At 39.0% G+C, this 20,637-nt stretch overlaps 1 protein-coding gene across 1 annotated transcript in view; it reads left to right on the top strand.

The window, feature by feature from the left end:
- Positions 1-20,637, top strand: part of SV2C (synaptic vesicle glycoprotein 2C) — a 117,617-nt gene that overhangs the window by 18,054 nt on the left and 78,926 nt on the right. The window contains exon 2 of the mRNA XM_052778380.1: positions 10,740-11,443. Coding sequence (XP_052634340.1) covers positions 10,864-11,443 — 580 coding nt within the window. The 5' untranslated portion in view covers positions 10,740-10,863. The remainder of the gene's footprint in view (positions 1-10,739; positions 11,444-20,637) is intronic.

A 20,637-nucleotide genomic window follows, 5' to 3' on the forward strand; every position in this document is an offset into this window, starting at 1 on the left:
GCTATATGCCATCTGGTTTTGCTTTTCAAAACAGAGCAAGAATAGCAGGCACATTCACCAAAGTGCCTTTTTGGAGGTTTCAAAATCACTAGAGATCAGACCTTCTGAACTAGAGCAAAATCATAAAAATACTGGCATTTTTATGGCACGTGACAAGGGTGTGACAAATACCTGATCCACATTTAACTACTGTTCAGATCTGGCATGTTTGCAAAATGCTTCTCCAAGATCAAATTTGTATGAAAACAGAAGACTGTTTTACTTTTCTCATATGGGCAATGGTTGTTTAACGAGTTTTAGCTAACCACTTAGGCTTTGTGACCTTTGGGTATGTATAGGCCACCCATCCTCCAGAGTACGCTGAGGTGTCCTTTACTCTCTCTTTAGTTTTCCAGAATGGATTCTGAACCTTTTCAGTTATTATGTGAAAGATATACTTGTACACTGTCATATTCAGAACTTGACACTTAATTTTCATTTATACAAAAGAGCTCTTAATTTAACACAGGACAATTGAATTTTTTTTAAAAATATGTATTAGAATGATAGAATAATTTAGGTTGTCAAGGACCTCTGGAGGTCATCTAGTCTCAAACCTGGACTTAGGTAGCTCAGAGTCTTGTCCCGTTGAGTTTTGCACACCTCCAAGACTGGGGAATCCAGGGCTCCTCTGTGCAACCATTCCAGCCTCACCATGAAGAATTTAGAAGCCTTAGAACTGGCTGGCATTTCCCTTGCTGCAGCTTGCACCTGTTTCCTCTTTCCTTTTTGTTCTTTACCTCTGAAAAGCGCCTGACCCCATTGTCTTTATAATCCTCATTAGATGGTGGAAGATGGTGATTAGATTCCAGCTTAAGCCTTCTCCTCCGGAGGTTGAGCAAACACAGCTCCCTCTGCTTGTACATCATGCACCCCAGGCCTCTAACCAAGCCAGTGATTCTCTCCCTCTCCAGTTTGTCGTTGTCTTTTTTAGATTGTGGTGGTGGTGAGGGGCATGAAATAAGACGTGGTAGTCTAGGTGTAGCTACATAGTTAGAGGGGAAAACTCCCTTCAGCCAGTGGGCAGCACTCCTGCTCATGCACCCCAGGACAAGACCCATCTGTCATGGCAGAAAGGGCGCTCTGCAGGTGTGTGTTCAGCCTGTTATTCACCGAGACCCTCAGGTCCATTTCTGCAGACTTATTGCTTTGACTTAAGTCTAACCTATGTAAATATTGATTTAGTTCAGGGAATACATTCCCCATCTTAAATTTGCATTCTGGTGTACCCAGCTTAATGAGATACAGCAATAATACACTTCTATATTAATGTAGTTATCAGAGAATGCTTTGTTTGTTCATTTCCTTCATTGCTTTCTTGCACTAGTGGGATAACAAAAGCCAAACAAACCAGTCTATGCCACTGTGGTGAGTTGACCCTGGCTGGACACCAGGTGCCCACTAAAGCCGCTCTATCACTCTCCTCCTCAGCTGGACAGGGGAGAGAAAATATAATGAAAGGCTCATGGGTCAAGATAAGGACACCAAGATCACTCACCAATTACTGTCACGGGCAAAACAGACTCGACTCAGGGAAATTAATTTAATTCATTACCATTCAAATCAGAGTAGGGTAATGAGAAGTAAACACTAAATCTTAAAAACACCTTCCCCCTACCCCTGACTTCTTCCTGGGCTCAACTCCACTCCCAGTTTTCTCTACCTCCTCCCCACCAGCAGCACAGGGGGACGGGGAAATGGGGGTTGTGGTCAGTTCACCACACCTTGTCTCTGCCGCTCCTTCCTCCCTGGGGGGAAGGACTCCTCACTCTTCCCCTGCTCCGCCTTGGAGTCCCCCTCATAGGAGTCAGTTCTCCACAAACTTCTCCAAGGTGGGTCCATCCCACAGGGTGCAGTCCTTCAGGCACAAACTGCTCCAATGTGGGTCCTCCACGGGGTCACAAGTCCTGCCAGAAAACCTGCTCCAGCGTGGGGTCCTCCACAGGCTGCAGGTGGATATCTGCTCCACCATGGACCTCCGTGGGCTGCAGGGGGACAGCCTGCCTCACCGTGGTCTTCCCCACGGGCTGCAGGGGAATCTCTGCTCCGGCGCCTGGAGCACCTCCTCCCCCTCCTTCTTCACTGACCTGGGTGTCTGCAGGGCTGTTTCTCTCACATATCCTCACTCTTCTGTCCAGCTGCAGTTGTGCAGTTTTTTTCCACTTCTTAAATACATTATCCCAGAGGCGCTACCACCGTTGCTGATGGGCTCAGCCTTGGCTGGCAGCGGATCCATCTCGGAGCCGGCTGGCATTGGCTCTGTCAGACATGGGGGAAGCTTCTGGCAGCTTCTCACAGAAGCCACCCCTTCAGTGCCCCTGCTACCAAAATCTTGCCATGCAAACCCAATACAGCCACTAAGCACGAGTTTTTTTTTTTGATTGAACTTGTGAATTCTTCCCATCCCGTAATGGTTTATTTATAGTGAAGTATTTCACTATATGTATGCATATGTATACATAATATATTAATATTTATTAATTATAGGTATATATTAATAGAGATATAAATATCTATACATATATACATTTTTTTTTTTTTAGCTAGACTCCTGATGTATTTCATGTTTTCGCCCCAGGCTCACTTCATTTTACTATACACCTGGAATTGTTCCTTTTCCCCCCTTCCTATTTTGGTCAAATTGATGAATGTTCAATTTCTTCTCAGATTCCCACAGCTGAAGCAGTCCCTCACCAGAAAAGCTCAGAATGTCATTCTTTTTTTTATTATTTATCTATTTTCACAAGATATTTTGGCAAGGATGCTGGCTGAATGCCAATGAGTAAAAAGGCTTTCAGTCACAGAAAGCAATATATATAGTTTGTCACTTTTTTTGCTCAGGAGAGACAATGAAAACCTCTTCCACTGAAGGAGGTACAGGTTAACATGAGTGCTTGGGATTCTCAGAAGTAGCATCAGTCTGATGTCGAGCTTGTGAAACAGAGAACTAAAATTGAAGTAGCAAGTTCAGCTGTTGCCATGCTGAAAATGAAACAAAATCAAATATTTAGGAAATAAGAACTATGGAATTCTAAAAAAGAGTTTTGTTTTCCAACTTTTCATATCCTGTTACAAACAATAAAAAGTAACAAGTGTTAAAGATAAAAAAGAAAGAATACGTGCTTTGAGTGAATAGCAAAATGCCTGGAAGGCAGTGTGGGTTAAAAAATAGGGTGTTAAAGTATATTTTAACATTATGCCAAGAAACCACCCCACTATTCTCTTACCAAGGTTTATTGGCTGCAACAGCTGATTCCCCATGAGGAGGCCAATAAAAAACAGCAGCAGAGAAGGAGGGAGCTGGCAGACCGTATTAGCTCAGAACTGAGAAGAGTCTTGGGACTCTAATTCTGCAGGCGCAGGGATGATGTGCCCCAGCAGAAAGCTGGCAGCACAGAAAGACGATTCTTTTCAGAAAGTTTTTCCCAGTAGGAGTTGAAACCGTGACCCTGTATTTCCTCCTGAAATGTAAAGAACGCTTGCCTGTTTCATTCTAGGAAGAAAGGAAAGGCGCTTAATTTCAGATTGTAATACAGCTTGCCCTACAAGATGCCATTCAACGTTCCTGTGTTTTCACTAAGCTCCAGCACTGTTCTGTGGCATCTGTCGGTCTAGTATTTGTACAGTTGCTGTTTCATAGTACCTGCGTATCACAGGTTCGTGCAGAGTAATTGCAGAAATGGCTACTTGAGTAGTTGAGGCTCGTCCTGTTGCATGTGCAGATTTTATTCCCTGGAGACTTTCTACAATGCATTATTTCATTATTTTTCTTCCAGGGTAGGACACCTCGGCTATTGTTCTTAGAACTTCACTTCAGTCTTAGCACTTCTAAAATACATTTTTCTGGACATATATCCCCAGGTTTTCTACCTGTCTTCTCCATTGTGAGGGGAATTATTTTTCTGTCTTCTTTCAACCTTGAGCCATTCTTCACAGCTGGTGGGCCTTTACTTTCAGACAAGACTCATCTGCTTTCTGTGCAGCAGCAAACATGATCATGGCAGATATAAGAAAGCAAGTGCTGGTTGGTGGTTTGGTTTTTTTTTTGATTGACAGCGTTCAGCAATGAAAACTTGCTTGTCCACCTGCTTTGTGCTATTCCCCCATTATTGAAATAGAAGGTGACATTTTTCACTGTGATTCTGACAACTGAAAAGTACAAAACATATTGGATGCACATACCCCGATGAGGAAAGTGAATTTTCAAGAGAAGTACCTATGAGAAGGGGGATAGGTCTTGGCTCCAGTGGGAAATACAATTTTCTTTTACTGTAACAATCTGAGAAGTGCAGAAATGTGTTTAAATATGTTTGCTTAAAATGAAAGTTTTGAAAATAATGACATTTCAGCTTCCCCAAGATTTGGGTAGTCATTGCAGGTAGTGTGGGCACAGTATGCAATCTCATTAACTTTCATTTAAGAGACTTAGTTTAGGTCATCCAGTCTGGCTGAAATTTCTCCTTGCTTGATTCTTGTCAATACTTATTGAACAAGTTGATGCATTTTAGTAACCACCACTCAACACAAATCCTGGAAATGCTCATTTAAGAGGTCCACAGGAAGCATGAAACAGTGTTCAAATTAAAACCACAGTGTTGGAAGAGCATTCCAACGGTCCTGCCTTGCCTTTAATGAGAATGAATTTTTCAGTGTTTGCCATGTAATATTCAACAAAGAGCATCTTCAAGTAGCCAGAGAGTGATCAGACTGATTGCAAAACCAACAAAAGCAATTAAAACTCCAGTATTTAAGTACAATAAGGCAAAGTAAGTAAATAGCATTAGATTTTAAAAAACTTATTAGTAAATTTATTTTCTTTGTATGTGCTATTCTCTGTTATTAGTTTACTGTGTAAAAGATAACAAGAAATTTCAAAGTATGCCTTACTTTTTGTTCAATCACCATTTCCTAGAAAAGTAAGCTTTTGATTAAGAAAAATTCAAAGGAAAGGATCACTCCACTGTAGAGTCTTTACAGTTTTGCTGCTATAATTTAATTAATAGATATGACTGTATCAGTTTTGTAGCACTGTCTAGCCCTACTGTTGGGAGGGCGCATTAAGCTGAATCTACTTCTAAGGATTTAGATGTGTTGGTAAGTATTACAACCACAGAGTAGATAGCATCTTCCTTTGCTGTCAGTAATAAAGCTATTTTGTAGGTCAAAAGAAAGCATGAAAAGAGCTTAATAAGAGAGGATGGACCATAGATGAATCCTCAGTCTAGATTGTGACCTTAGGTGGAACCGTGGATCAGAGGGGTTTTGAAGCCTGAATGTATTTAATGATGGCCAGCTGAATTAGACATGTCTATGCCACTGTTTAAAAGGATTGTGGTGCTCATAAAACTTATCAGCATTGTGGCATCCTCCTTCAGGATATTCTTTGAAAGATATTTAGAACATAGAAATAATGTGGGGAGGAGTAATGTAGTGCAACTATAAAGTGAAGAATGGCCCACCTCCTAACTTTGCAGCTATCATTTCCTACTCTGGCTCCCTTGGTTAAAGGAGAATTCGTTTTTTACAATATTATTGAATTTTTATCACAGATGATTCCGTTAAGATTTCCTGATTTTCACTGGTCAGTTTTTCATATTTGGTCTTACATATGCATGTGGTCTGATTTCATTGTACAATTAGCTTTTGGGGTTTGTACTGCTTTAAGCAGAGCTTTTGCAGATCCTGTTTCTGTGCTTATATATCCAGCTGTATGTGAGGAAGAATTAAGCCTGTGATCAAAAGCACTGTGAGAAAAGAATTAGAAGAGTTATTTGGGTTTGGTGATACTTTAAGGTCTTAAGAGGCAGTTAAAGATTGTATTTCATGTTAATGGCTGATATACACAGAAAAAATGAACATCCTTTCAGGCAAAAATGTCCTTTTTTTTTTTTCTTTCTGATAAAGGTCATCAAATTTCAAGCAAAAGCAAGTTAAAAGCAAATCCTCTGGTTTTATTCTAATTTGGTAAATTAGTTAAATAATTTAAGAGAAGCTGGGCAGGTAGAGCATATAGTGCAGAGACAGAAACAGTTCTCTGCTGGTTTAATGAGAAAGGAAAGGAATAAAATGGGAAGGGAGAGATTGCACTGTACCATGAAACTCCCATCTCTGCTGAGCTCAGGATCTTTGATGTGTACTAGATTAATGAGGTCCCAGGCTCATCTTGCGTACGTGTTTTGTGGCTGCACTAAGCATTAATAGTGAAAACTGCTGGTACAGGAGAAGTGGTGAGAATGCCATCTGAACTGGGAGAGGGTTAGGGACTGCCACTGTTGGTGGCACTGCAGCTTTACAGTGATTTATATGACTTTGGCAACTGCAGCCCAAGACAGAAGAGCTGCAGCCTGGGTGTGGGACTCTTGACATGAGAGAAAGAAAATTTGCTTAGACTATAGAAGTTTATCTTTTAATCTGCTAACATTACCTGAAAGAACCCCATTCTCACCAGCTTTGGTGCCAGCTCTTATTTATTACAAATAAATAAATAAATACCTCTATAAATAAATAACCTTTTATTGAAGTATCTATTCTTTATCAGGGTATACTGAAGCAAGTACTACCCTGGAACAATAAAAGAACAGCTCTTCTATAACAGTTTTGCTCATGAAGAGTTGGGGAAGAAGTTTGCATGTATCCCACTAAATTCAAGGTTGGGTTGTACCTCTGCATATGGCTCAGGTCTGTGGTGACTTGTAGGATTGCATCCTTTGTGTTATTTGAACTGTACTATGTAAAAATTGTTGGAGAACTTTAGTAAAATTTGAATATCATTGTTCTTTGTCATGACACAGCAATACATAACACTTTTCTATTTTTACTTACCCCTTTTTTATAACTGAGAGCACATGCAAGAAAAAAACATCTTCTGTTTGTAAGTTTACATAGTTCAGATGCTTGTATTTCACCTGGAAATATAAACATCTGACACATCACAGTAGTATAATTGGAAGTAATTATGATCTAACAGAAGATTATACCTTCACATGAAGACAACTTGGAGCAATGATAAACACAGAAGAAATGAAACACTTGTATCCATGCAAAGGTCATTGATAATGAAAAACAAAGGTAGAAAAACAGAAATCAAACCAGAATCAAAATGTTGGGTAAAATGTGCATTTAAAAAGACACCAACATAAATAAGAAATGTTTTTTAGTATTTCCTTTTTCGGTGAAAGTAATTACAGATTCAAAAGGAAAGCAGGTAAGTTGTTATACTAGGTCCCCAAGTGTATCTGAAATGCCATAGCTCCATTTGAGTGTGACTGCGAGGTCTATTCTGAAAAATTCATTGTCTGAAGATATGTATATAGTTCATATCATGTGTTGTTAGTCTTCAGTGAGTCTTCTCACGGCTTATGTTAAGCAAAGATGTAAGTCTTTGTGGGAATGGGTTTTTTGGCATCTATAGATTTACACCTTCTTGGGATCTCACTGATTTAGTTTGTAATTTCTGACCTTTATTTCAGATGTAGCACAATAGGTACAAAGTAGTAACTATACTGAAATTTGTGAATATAATAGAATAGAAAAGAATAAACATTAAAGCAAACAAATAGTTTTATTTTTTTGTGCATGCATCTTCTGAGTGTTTTGGAAAAAAATTTTGTGGGTATTTCTCGAAATATTTTTATTTCAGGTGAAATCACTATTTTCCTGGGATTTTTTTTTTTAATTGAAGGAATTGAATAAGAATGTGGTCTTTAATTTAGTGAAAGTGAGCAGGCTTGTTGGGTAAACAGTTGGTACAAACAAGAGTATATGGCTAGACTCTCATGCGTGCTTTCACTGCTTTATGCTACTCCCATAGACATTAATCCTCACTCTTTCAGACTTTCCAGTTACTTGCTTGTAATCAACCAGTCCAACATAATTAAAAGGGTGGGGAGCTATCATGCATGGGCTGTAAATAATTCCTCTTTGTACTTATCACCCTTAAGGCAGGGATCTCAGTTCATTGAGATAGCAAATCTGTTCAAAAGAACAGTGTTCAAATTCGGTGTGCTGCTTGGAAACTTGGGCAAGATAAAGAGAAATTTCTGATTTCATACTCAGTACATCTTTCTGTCTGCCCAGACAGAAATTTGACTTGGTCTATGTGCAGGTTTTTGCTGGCAGAGTTATGCTGTTAATAAGTTTGAACAGGTGTAATTCCTTATTGACATGCCTGGTCTATCAAAAACTACAGCGTAAGTAAGCTCAGTTGCTTTTGCAAATTTGTGTTTTTAGAGTCTGCTGAACTCATGAGGTAGGTGTACTATAGGAGTGCAAAGCATAGTTTTGCTGGTATTGGCATTTAGACTTTATGTTCATTCAGTATTCCTAAACTCCTGCTGTCTTCCCTTCATAGACATACCCTACATTAAAATGGAATTTGACAACCAAAAATCCTTAAAAGAAGTCTGTACTTGCTGGAAATGAAAAAAAGTAGTAATCTAAGGACTGGAGGAATACAGAGTTTAGGTTAAGCAGTGTACATGAACACTCTAAAATAATCTAAAATGGTCAAAATCTAGGAACGCTTTGTAATTATTAACGCTCAGAAGAGTACCTGTTAGGAGTTCATGGAGTTTTTGAAAGTATTTGTAGAAGGCTACAGCAGACCCAGTGAATGTTTTTATGTTTTACATGTTCAATAACAGCTAATAGATACTGTAGTCACACACAGGTAACAGTAAGGACCACATGCCTAATTCGGTACACAAAGAATAACTTCTAAGGAGCGCCTCAAGAACTGAAAAGCTGTAATTAGAGAAACTGCCTTAGCATAAAAGATTCACTAGGATGACCTACTTAGAAGGATAATCATGTACCTAAAATCAGGCTACATTTTTCAGTCATAAATATTACATCCTGGCTTTTTTAAGCCTGCATTTTTCTTCCAGTAAATGCTTCAGTTTGCATTGAATAGTGCCATCACATCTGATTTCTTTGAGAAACATTCAGAGTGTATGAAATTAATCTAGAGGAAGGGACTAAAAATAAAGACATTTTCCACTATAGAAGAATTTCTATAGTCATTATAAAAAAAAAATAGGGAAATATCTTTTAGCTTCTTAAGTCGTATTAGCTGCATGTCTGTGTGATTTTAGGGTTGGTTTTCTTTTATCAGAAGTACATCATGTCCTTAGTTTATCTAATGCAGTCTGTAATTCTTTCTATCCTTCAAAACACTATCAGTCTTAAAATTGATGTCTGGAATATACTTCTGGGGACAGTGTTTACAACTGAATGAGTAAAGGACAATTTCTTAAAGTACTACCCTGGTCTTCTCCCATGGAGCTTGGGGGGGTGGGGGGGCAGTTCACACTACTTTAGCAAGGGGAATAGGATTTGCTTCAGGAATTTCCAGCCATTTATTCTTACTCCTGCATTACATCTCACTGCCTCCTTAGTTGTGCTACTGCAGCTTTTTCTGAGGTTATGCTGGAAAATAGATCATTAAAATGATCATGGTTAAAAATAACCTTTTTCCCAGGCTGGAAGCAGGTGATGTTTTCTCAGAAGCACTGCTACAGAAATTTTAGCCTGCTTTCTCCCAGATGTGAGGCTTCTGCAGCCTGGTTGCAGTGCCCAGATTCACCCCTGCTTTATGTTTAGACACACGAGTTATGGTGCAGTTTTGTAATTGATTTCAGCTGTTCTAACTGTGGACTGTTGCCAAAGAAGGATCCTGCATTTCTTGCCTCCCTGTGCTTGCATGCACTTGCCATTTCTTTCTACTATCCCTACTGATCATGCAGATGTGTGATGAGCAAACTGCATTGCTGATATGCCTGAAAACCACACAGAAAAGAAGGGAATGGTTAGTCTTCAGTCAAATAAGCAAGCTGCTCTTGACTTATTGTGTCTGTATTTGTGATCCTGGGGCTGCATAAAGGAAGAGATAGAAAGATACAGCAGGGGAGCAGGGAGGAGGACTGAGACAAAATGTCTGGGTGCTTTGAAGCAGCTAGATTGGTGTGAGGTCATGTCTAACTAACACACTCTGGTCTTAATTAGCTGATAGTATACAGTTGCTCCAGGCTGCCTCTACTGTCACTATGGACAGGGGAGAGAGGGATGTTTCTGTCCATGATTTAGATATTGGAAATCTCCAAAGTGTGAAAGTGCCACCATTTCCATCCACCCAGGTCCCCGTGCTGATGTTGTTTTAGGGTGGGACTACATATTGCTAAGACTCAGTGTGAATGACCTGTGAATGCATTGGCCTAGTTCAGTCAGCTTTGAGCGACTGGTACAGATCTAAGGAATATCAACTCCCTACAAGATCTGTGTAGGTGGGAGGCTGGACAGAGGACAGATATTTCACGGTAACTCATGAGAGAAAAGCTAATATTTATAGCCTTTTATTACATAGCTGGGAGTTCAAATAGGGAAGGACACTGCAGACAGAGTATATATGATGTATGGTACACGAAACTGCTTGTTTTCTTTCAGAATAAAATCTGGTATCCATTAAAAGACTAGAGTGTAATAAATTTCATTTTAAAAATCAGTAGAGATATTAGATTTCTCTTCAGAGCATTTTCTTTGTAACCTGGCATATTTGCATCTCTGGAGAAAATCCAGTTTTGTATATTTGAAACCCTCAACTGTGGTGTCCAGTGCTTAAATGAAGAGTGGTGTGGTACCATATCAGTGTGAACAAGCAACTAAGAAGGAGCAAAGTATAAACTTTTTTCTCTCATATTTTGCAGGTTGAATATTACAGCTTCACATGTACTTGGGCTTTTTCTACTGATGTCCAACGCACAACAGATAGTCTAAACGGTATTTAGCAGGTCCCTCTGCAGCATAACGGCAATCTTTCTTTGATACAAGATGGAAGAAACATACAAAGACAGGACTTCATTAATGAAAGGGGCAAAAGATATTGCCAAAGAAGTGAAGAAGCAAGCAGTGAAAAAAGTGAATAAAGCTGTTGACAGAGCTCAGGATGGCTACACACAGAGGTCCTACAACCGATTCCAGGATGAGGAAGATGATGATGATTACTATGTCCAAGGAGGAAATTATGGTGTAGAAGCTAATGATGATGAAGGATCAAGTGAAGCAACTGAAGGGCATGATGAAGATGATGAAATTTATGAAGGGGAGTATCAGGGAATCCCTAATATGGGGCAGGGCAAGGATGGCATGGTGGCCTTAGGTCAGCCTATGCGTGATGAATATAAGGATCGTCATGAACTGGAAACAGAGAGGAAAGCTGATGAAGAAGAGCTAGCACAGCAGTACGAACTGATAATACAAGAATGCGGCCATGGTCGTTTCCAGTGGGCCCTCTTCTTTGTTTTGGGAATGGCCTTAATGGCTGATGGGGTCGAAGTTTTTGTAGTTGGATTTGTATTGCCCAGTGCTGAAACAGACATGTGTATACCCAATTCTGGATCAGGATGGCTTGGTGAGTAAAGTCTTTGCTCTGTCTTTGTGCTATTACAAGTGTTGCTGAAAGTACGCCTAAATATGTATTTGTCAACACCAATGCTTATATAAAAATATGTTTGTATTGAATATAAATAAGCAATCCACAAAATGCATTAACAGCTAATATTGATTTAATGAAGATTATAGGTTTATTTTTTAGATAAGTGTTTTCTTTTTCAGTCAGTAAGTACAAATAAATCACTAAAGTGGGAGACTGCACAGTAAAACTTAAGAGGAGAGGGATACATTTCGTTCTCATATACATGAGTAGACATCCAGATGAACTAATTTAAAAACAAACAAGCAAACAAACCACAGTTGGAGTATTGGAGTTCTGCTGGATTTATACAGGCATAATACAAAGTAGATGATAACACTGTCCAGCAACATTGTCATACTGCATGGGAGCCTTACCAAGGGTGAGGTGGCATGCAATCTGGGAAATGCAGGAAATGCAAGGAAAATGCTGTCTAGCCTTTCCCCTCCTTTCGTCTTTTACTCCTTTAATCCCAATGACTGTTCTTTAGCCATCCAAAAAGTGTAATGCTAATACTGAGTTGGGGGGAACAGAAATCAGGAAGACAAATGGCTGAAGGGCATGCTTTTTGTGTCTGTTCAGTTGAGGGGGGTGGGCTCTGTTTCATCCTGTTGCCTCTTCCCTCCCACGGTGCACCAAATAGGTAGGCTGAGCCAGCCATGTGTGACTCGGTGAGAGCAGCAGTGCCGTGAGCAGGTCTGTGCTTGCCCATCCTGGGCATCCCTGGGCACAGCAGATAAAGCAAGGGTCTCATGGGGCAGGTCTGTGGAGAAAGGTTGTGGAAATGGTACCTGGAGGAAGAGAGGAGATAGGAGCATGGGGGCTTGGGATGTGCCAGAAAATGGAATGTGTCTGTGTAGATAAGCAGCTTGAGCCTGAAGCACCCAGGCTATTAAAGAAAAGGAGGGCTTCTTATAAAATATTTAGGAACATTTGTCTTCTAGCAGATGTACTTGTTTGTTGCCTCCATCTTTACAGCACATGGTTCTGTTGCAACAGTGTCATTTTAACTTAGCTCGTTTTCCTGATTTTATTCCATTGCTCATTATCAATTAGAAGGACCCTAAGATACCAACTGCATCAAAATTAGATTCAGAATTTCAGATAGCATAAGGCTATTTGTGCTATTTAAATAACTCAGAAGCTTTCTTGGTAGACCATTAAGCCCATAACAGATTGGATTCCTGACATATTGATACTAGCAGTTTGGTTCTATGGATTTCAATAAAGTGGACTGTAGTCACACTCATTTATATCTGTAAGCCTCCCTTTGTGTCAGAGGATCATGAGTGGAAATGGAAGCTGAGTTCTCAGGTGGCTGGGTCCTTTGAGGCGTTCCTTACCATTTGATCGGTTGTTGTTAGAAATTAACTACTGTGCCTGTTTGTACAGTGCAGTGATTAAACTTCCAATAAAAGAAATAAATTATCTAAGTTTTTATGTTTAAAGAGGCTGCATGCAAATAATCTGTTTGGTACTACTTGTTTACACAAATTTACAAACTTCATATTTGTCATGCTTGGACCTGTGAGTTTTCAGATCTACTTCTTACAGAGAAAAGGTGCATAAACATGTCTATTTATAGCCATTTTGGAGCCCTGTAAGTGATTCAGAGAGCAGAGAGAAAGAAGAGAAACCAAAACAACCCAAAAAAAGTATCTCTAGATAAACATCACTGTGCCAGTGCAGATAATAACACAGAATACATTTTATAAAAACAGTGTACACCCAACTTGCTTTTATTGTGATTTTGTTACCCAGTACTTGGCAGTTGAGGACATCTTTAAACTCTGCTAATCAATTTTTGTAAGTCTTCTCTATTGCTGGAATAAAAATGATGGATCTCAACCCCATTTTTTAATTACTGGTAACCCTGTTTGTTATTAAACACACATGCACCCCCCTGACAAATTGAATGGTCAAAGCTGTCTTTGCTCTCCAGGATGATAACAATATAAGGGTAGCCACCAAATGTCTCTGCAATTAGTTTGTGTGGGGGTAAGGAAAAGAGCAAGGTTACCCAACATTAAGAGGGAACTTCATGATGCTTACGCATTCAGTAGCTAACTGATCTGCATACGCAGTTCCTTCCACTTACATTAAATGTTAAACTGGGAAATGCATCTTTTCATAATTAAGACATTCTGAACACTTTAGTACTCCTGGTTTCTCTGGTTGTCCAGTTATGAGTGTGGAGAACATGGCCACAATGCTTTTTCTTCATTATACCTGTTATATGGAATTGAAAACTGGGGCAAATACATTATATTTTCTAAAAACAGTGTTTCATTTAAACACCTGCTGTAAGCATTTAGGAGGTGTCTGTAATTGGGAGTGGGGAGTATTGTCCCCACAGTAGCAGGTGGCCATGAGGATTGGCAGTCACTTGTTAAGGTCTGACCCATGTCAGGAAAAGCTTTGAGGATTTTGCTGTCACTAGACTTCTTATGATGCTGTCTTGAGATATATTGGAATGACTCTGTCAATGTTTAACTAAAATTCAGTACAGAAGCTGTTAAATACCTCATAGATACAGGTATATGTGTGTATATATATATGGTGCTCACTGACAAAACTAAGGAAAAAACTCTGGAAGGCTTCGGTGTGAAAGCAATGTATTCTCATGCCTAAAATACAGAAGTTGTAACGGATATCCCCTTATCTTCCTTTTGTAATAGTATAATACTAGCCTCTGTGTTGTATTAACAAACAAACAATTCTATGCTAAAAGATTAACATAAAAAAGCAGGAACAAACAGAGATAAACAGTTACTTTCCAAGTGTGTATTGAAGGCATTGCAACACATGGTGGTTTTATCAATAATTTCACAAAAATGGTATTATTTGCCCATTGCTAATAGAAATATATCATAGGCTGCAATTTGTCAGTACACTGATGTATCTATTGCTTATAACCAGTGTAGATATACAGCCTTTGCAGACAGTATAACCATAATTCCAGTGATACAAAATATTCATCATGGCAGTGAATGCTTAGTAAAAACATTTTTCTATGATCATAACTAGGCCATCACAGCCAGGCATTTCAATTATTTTGCTGTTGTCATTTCACGTCATAATTACATCCTAACTAGGGTCTTCCAGACAGGCATAATTTCTTCATGATTATGATTCCATAATCCAGAGAGCTTTAATGTTGTTAGAATACTAAAGTCATGGGACCAGTGCTAGGAGTTATAAGGTGGAACTGGTACACATACACAATGTTTATTTTTCAGGCAATTTTCTAGACTGTTAAGAAACACACTAAGAACATGCTAATTTGTTATTGAAAAAGCACTCATTGACTCACTTGTAAAAACTGATTTCTCGTACATCATGTCATGACAGTTTACTAGGGAACATGAGCTAATTAAAAACATGTGACAATATTCATAGAGCCTCCCTGTTGCTTTTTTTTTAATTTACTTGCACCAGAGCAATTTCCCAAATTCCCTCCCTATTGATCCTTGTATGAGCTTGAGGCCACTGTTGATTGAACGGCAGCATTTCAAAGCCTATAAAGTCACATGATTAAAGTGCTGATCAGAATCATGAACTGGTTTCTCGTTGCCTTTTGAGTTAAATAATAAAATAATATGTTTTTTAATCTCCAAGCAGTTGTTCTATTAAAATTGGGGAAGTTGACTTGATTAAAGTCTTTTAATATTACAGTGACGTGTCACTAAGCATGAGGGAAAGGTCTCCTCTCCCTGCTCTATAACTTGGCTGTACTTGTAAACTCCTGCACATATGTGGATACATGTTGACCTCTTGGATTCTGGCACTGATGAGGCAGGACTGTACCTTCGTGAGACAGGTTGTAGGCTCAGACCTAAAGACGTTGTTTTAACTCTTTTCCTGCTTGCATCTTATCCCTTTGGTTTTACATGCAGCTCAGAACTGGACTGATTTTAGATTAATTCTCTGGGCTCTGATTTGGGTGTACTTTTCTACATAACTTTGTTTCTATGTCTTTGCATGCGGATTGTTCTGAAGTTTTATAGATTTTTTTTTTTTTCTGTAAAATTTAAATTATGGCCTTTTCTTTCCTCAGCATCTCTGCATCTGAAATAATGAAACATTCCTTTCCCTAAGCTAGGCAAAGCTAGCCTTTCCCAGCTATATCTGTTCAGGATGGCATGCCACTGCTGACCATCTTCTCACTGGTTCTCCCATGGGACCTGTAAGCGCTCACCTTCATGTGCAAGACTCTTGACAGCAGCACTGCTGTCACCATTGCTAGCAGTAAATACAGGTTGACTCCTGCTTGACTCCTCCATGATGCCAGTCTCCGTGGCACCAGCTGGCACACTTTTCAGACAGATACCTCCATCACTTTTTTGTACTTTTTCACCTCAGCACTAGAAAAAAAAAAAATCATATAGAGATCCCAGGATTAAGTGATTATCTTCTTTAAACCTTTTTTTGAATTCATGCCAACAAAACCTGACACGAGGTTAGCCACTCATATGCTCTGACTGCTGTCCTTTCCAGAGACCAATGGGTCCTCATTGCTTCCTGATAGTCTCCCTGGTCTGTTTTGAATCCATATATCACCCTCTGTATGAAGTTTAGACTGAATGATCTCTTGAACATGAATAGTCTTTTTTTGTTCTGTGTTACTTACCATTGTGTTGAGCAATGTGTTATCCAAGTCCTTGATAAGGGCTTATAGTACAGTAACAAAACGAGAAATAATCTTCATATGTAAACGATATTCTTAGTTGATGAGCCATACAGACAGTTTCTTCCATCTAAAAAACTCAAGTATGGTGGTAAATCACTGGGCTGATAATGCAGGTATGAATATGAATAGCAACAAACAGCTTGCTTTGGGAATCAAAGGATTTTCTGAAACCCCATGTTTAGTGTCAAATAATGCCTTGATGTAAGAGTTTTCTCTGATATTATCAGAATTTAATAATGACATTTTGTATAATATTTGTAGGAAGAAGAGTATCAGAGGCATTAACTAGGTCCTTTGGGCTGAAGTAATTTTCAGTCTGGGACAACAGGCATGTGGCTACCACTTCTGCATTGATTGCTAATTTGCGTATTAGCTATTCTAATGCAATGCTTCCTAGACCTACTCTGTTTTAAAGCCTACTAAACATAACCCAGCATAGTTCTAATCCAGACAGTCCTTCCTTTTACATGGGAGGAAGTGCTCCCCAGAGGCTCAGTAGTTGATGCAAAGCGCTTATAAACTCTGTTAAGAATACCAGATGATTACTGAGTTTTGTTCCCCTCTTATTTTAAAAAGTACTGGTGTGCCAGATCTTTTCTACTTAATTTCATTCTGGTTTTGCACTGACCTTTTGAAACAACTTTATATTTGACAAATACCTTCCATGAAACTTATCAATGACAAATACAAGTCCTTCACCTGGGACAGAATGACTCAAATCACTGGTATAGGCTAGGCACTGACCTGCTAGGTAGCAAACAACTCTGCAGAAGAGGATCTAGGGCTCCTAGTAAGAAACAAGTTGAGCATGGGTCAGCAATGCCTTGCAGCAATGAAGGCTAACCACATTCTGGGCTGCACTGGCAAGAGTGGCTAGTAAGTAGAGGGATGTGATTATTTGCCTTTCTCAACACAGTGAGGCCAAATGTGGGATTCTCTGTCCTGTTGTGGAGCCACCTGAAAGAAGAGTTTCTAACTAATTAGGGCAAATCCAGTAAAGGCCCAGTAATGTGGTTAGAGGGCTGGAATATGTGGCATGTAAGAAGAAGAAAAAGGAATTGGTCTTGTTTAGTTTGGAGAAAAGAGGTCTAAGAGGGGATTTGTCTGTACTATTTTGTGATATAATTGAGGAGGGCTATAGAGAAGGTGGAGTCAAATTTTTCTCAGAGGAGCAGAGGAGGTCAGAAGTTGCAACCAGGGAAATTCTGGTATAATGAAAAAAGTTCACAGTGAGATGGTCAACCACTGTGAGACATTCATTGCACAGAGAAGCTGTGGGATCTTTTGGAGATTTTCAAAAGTTGCCTGAAGAAGGCCTGGAGCAACGTAATCTAGCTCTGAAGGTAACCCTGAGCAGGAGTTCAGACTGGAGCTCTCCAAATGTCCCTCCCAAACCAAGTTTTTCTGATTTCATAAATGAAAAAATAACTGTCTGTAAATGTACAACTCTTCCAACTTCCTGTAACTAAAACTGATACTGCAGTTGTTATACTTGACTAAACTTTTAAAGGAAAGAGTGTTCTGAACTCATGGATTGTATGTAGGCTTGCTGGTTTAAACACAGACTAGGGTCTAAATTCATTTAGGCAAGATCATATAGCTTGAGTTATTTGTTCTCCTCCTGAGCCTGTATGGATCGTCTCTGGATCTGGCAGAAATCTGGGAACATGCAACAAAATGTCAGTGAATAAACGACTGCAGGATCCCAGTCTGACAGCACCATTTTGTAAATATTCAGGCATCTACATGCCTAGTGGGATTCTCCAACATGTCTAGGCACCTTACTACATCACTAGACAACTTGCATACATCCTTAGAGGCAAATATATGGACAAATCTGGAATCAAATTGTTATTCTCAGACTGTGGTTTCCCTTTTGCATGTTTGGATAGGTTTCATTCATGTAACTTCTTGCTGAATCAACAAACTTCCCTTTTAGAGAGATTTCTCTTGTTGTGGATCTTCAGACTTAAATGATCTTAAGCAAAATTTTACGTTGAGTTTTCTTTGATGTTCAGTGCTTGTGATATTCCTGTGTTTCCCCACCTATTAAGTAGATATAATTCTCTGTGTAGGCCAGATACCTAGAGACATTGTGATTTGGAGGGGAGGAAGACCTTTCTTGGGATTGCTAATCTTTTATGAGTACTATGATTTACTATGGAAGCTAAAGATTTTGTCTTTGTTAATTGATGGCTAAATAAACATTTTATCACAAGATTTTTCTTTTTGCCAATTGTAAATAAATGTACTTCTAAAGCTTGAAAAAAGGCCATGAAAACTAAATGTATTTATCTTAATGATCAGTTAAGATTAGTTTTGTTTGTGAATTCATTAAACTGTTTTTAACTAGCCTTGTTTATGCTAGGTTATGTTACATTTGTGGCTTAACTGAAATTCTACCTTCAGGTCCAAGTCCAGAATTCAAAGACTGAAAACTGGGGAAGCAAAATACTGAGCAGCCGATTTTCTGTTTTGCATTTCTTCTTAAAATTCAAACATTTAAGACTTTATTTCAAAACAAAATCTGCTTTGGGTGTTAAGGTTTTCTCTTATCTACTCAATTCCAGTGATACTTAGATCTGACAGCATGGTTCCTCCATATACTATCATGCAGAAGACACAGTTAACCATATATTTGACACTACTTATTACAAGGTCTGGATTTTAATAGATTGTCACAAAACCATCCTTACACAGCAGTGAGTAAAGTTCCTTCTGCTGCTGTAAGAAGGCATCTACGTATAGCACTGTTCTCTTTTATTGTCAAATATTACTATAGGTCATTAGATACAAGTGGGATTTCTTGCATGTTCCTGCAGGGACTACAGTAGGAGAAAGTGAGTGTTTTCTGGTTATATTCCAGTTTTTTGCAGGGTACCAGATTTGTGATGACATAATAGACCACAAGGATGTAAAATAAAGGAAAACAAGGCTCTGCTACTCTTTGTTTTACTGTTATGTGCAGCTAGTAGATGTGCTGCTATAGAGTTGAAACTTCTAGGGAAAGATCCATGTTTTTATTATGGAAAGCATGTTGATTTTACTTTTTTAAAATTATTTTAGACTTCAGGGATAGAGGAAGAGATTCAGAACTAATTTTTTAATGTGGACTCTTGGCTGTGTTATAAATTTTACTGAAGGGAGCACAGATGTCAAAATGTTAGGTACTTATATATGGGTCTGAGAATTACTGTATTCACGAGAAATGCATCTAGGTTAAGAATATTTACTGAAACCATAGCAGGCCTTTGAGTGTGAGGAATCTCACTGAAATAACAGTGAGAGTCCATTGCACTTACAGTTAATAGCAGTAATAAATCTTTAGCAGTGATAGAAAGATTTAGAAATAGAGCTGCAGTCATGGAAATGTGTGCTAAATATTCCAGAGCAAGGTGAAAACTGGTCTGTAGGATTAATGTCTTATTTCTTCAGAAGGAGATACCGGAAATGCTAACACCATCATGCACGCTGCTTACCTTTGGTACAGTTCAGTTCCCTTGCAATGACATTATTAAAGTACTCCTACTGCAGTGCTTTTGCTGCTTGCCTTCCAAATACAAATATTTGAGGGAGAAGACTTAACAGACAGATCCTTGTCTGTTCTAAGCAGCTACATTATGTGGACCAGTGGAGATGGTGGTTATGTTTGTTTTTCTTTTCTGAGGGGAAAAAAGGGACAGTGGAGAGAATATACAATGTAATTTTTATCTGTTATGAACTGGACTAAACCCATATCACATGGAATATCATGGGCTTGTCACAAGACAGGAACTGGGAGCACAGATCTGAACCACTGATGAAATGCAGCATATTCAGTCCTTTGCACTGCTGCAGGCTCCCATGATAAGCCAGTATTTAAGGTGGGTCACAGCTGCCCTCCTTTTCTGAGGATGATGTTGTTCCCAAAGGACCTTATTGAAGCTGGTGTTAACAGGGAGAACGGTACTGCTATGTCAAATGTTTTTCCTCTTTCACAGTGTTCCTGCATGCAGCTTTACTGAGGAATATAAGCTATCGGACACTGTTAACTTACATATTCACTCTTTGCTTTTAAGAAGTTCACCATTTATCTTGGGGTTAAATATAGTATTTCCCTGACTCAATACCCAGTTTCAGTCATGCAGTTTTAAAGTCAGTAACACACTCAATACAAGACAACTTGAAATGACTGCATTGCAGTTCATAGCTGAGAACCTTGGTGTTTGTGTGCATTTTCAGTACAGCCAAATGCTCTTTTAACCAACTCATCTCTTGAGACCTCCATCAGTAATGTAATACTTCTTATTACTTTTTTTAGTTAAATGGACCTAACTACGCTTGTATATATTGGAACAATGTCAGAGATCAATCAGTGTCCATACAGCTAGCAAAACAGTAGGTCACTTTTTGAGCAAGACATTTGCTGCCAGAACATAACAGTTCTTCAAGGTTTAAGCTATGC

The sequence above is a fragment of the Harpia harpyja genome, chromosome Z, assembly GCF_026419915.1.
Source record: "Harpia harpyja isolate bHarHar1 chromosome Z, bHarHar1 primary haplotype, whole genome shotgun sequence".
Lineage (NCBI taxonomy): Eukaryota > Metazoa > Chordata > Aves > Accipitriformes > Accipitridae > Harpia > Harpia harpyja.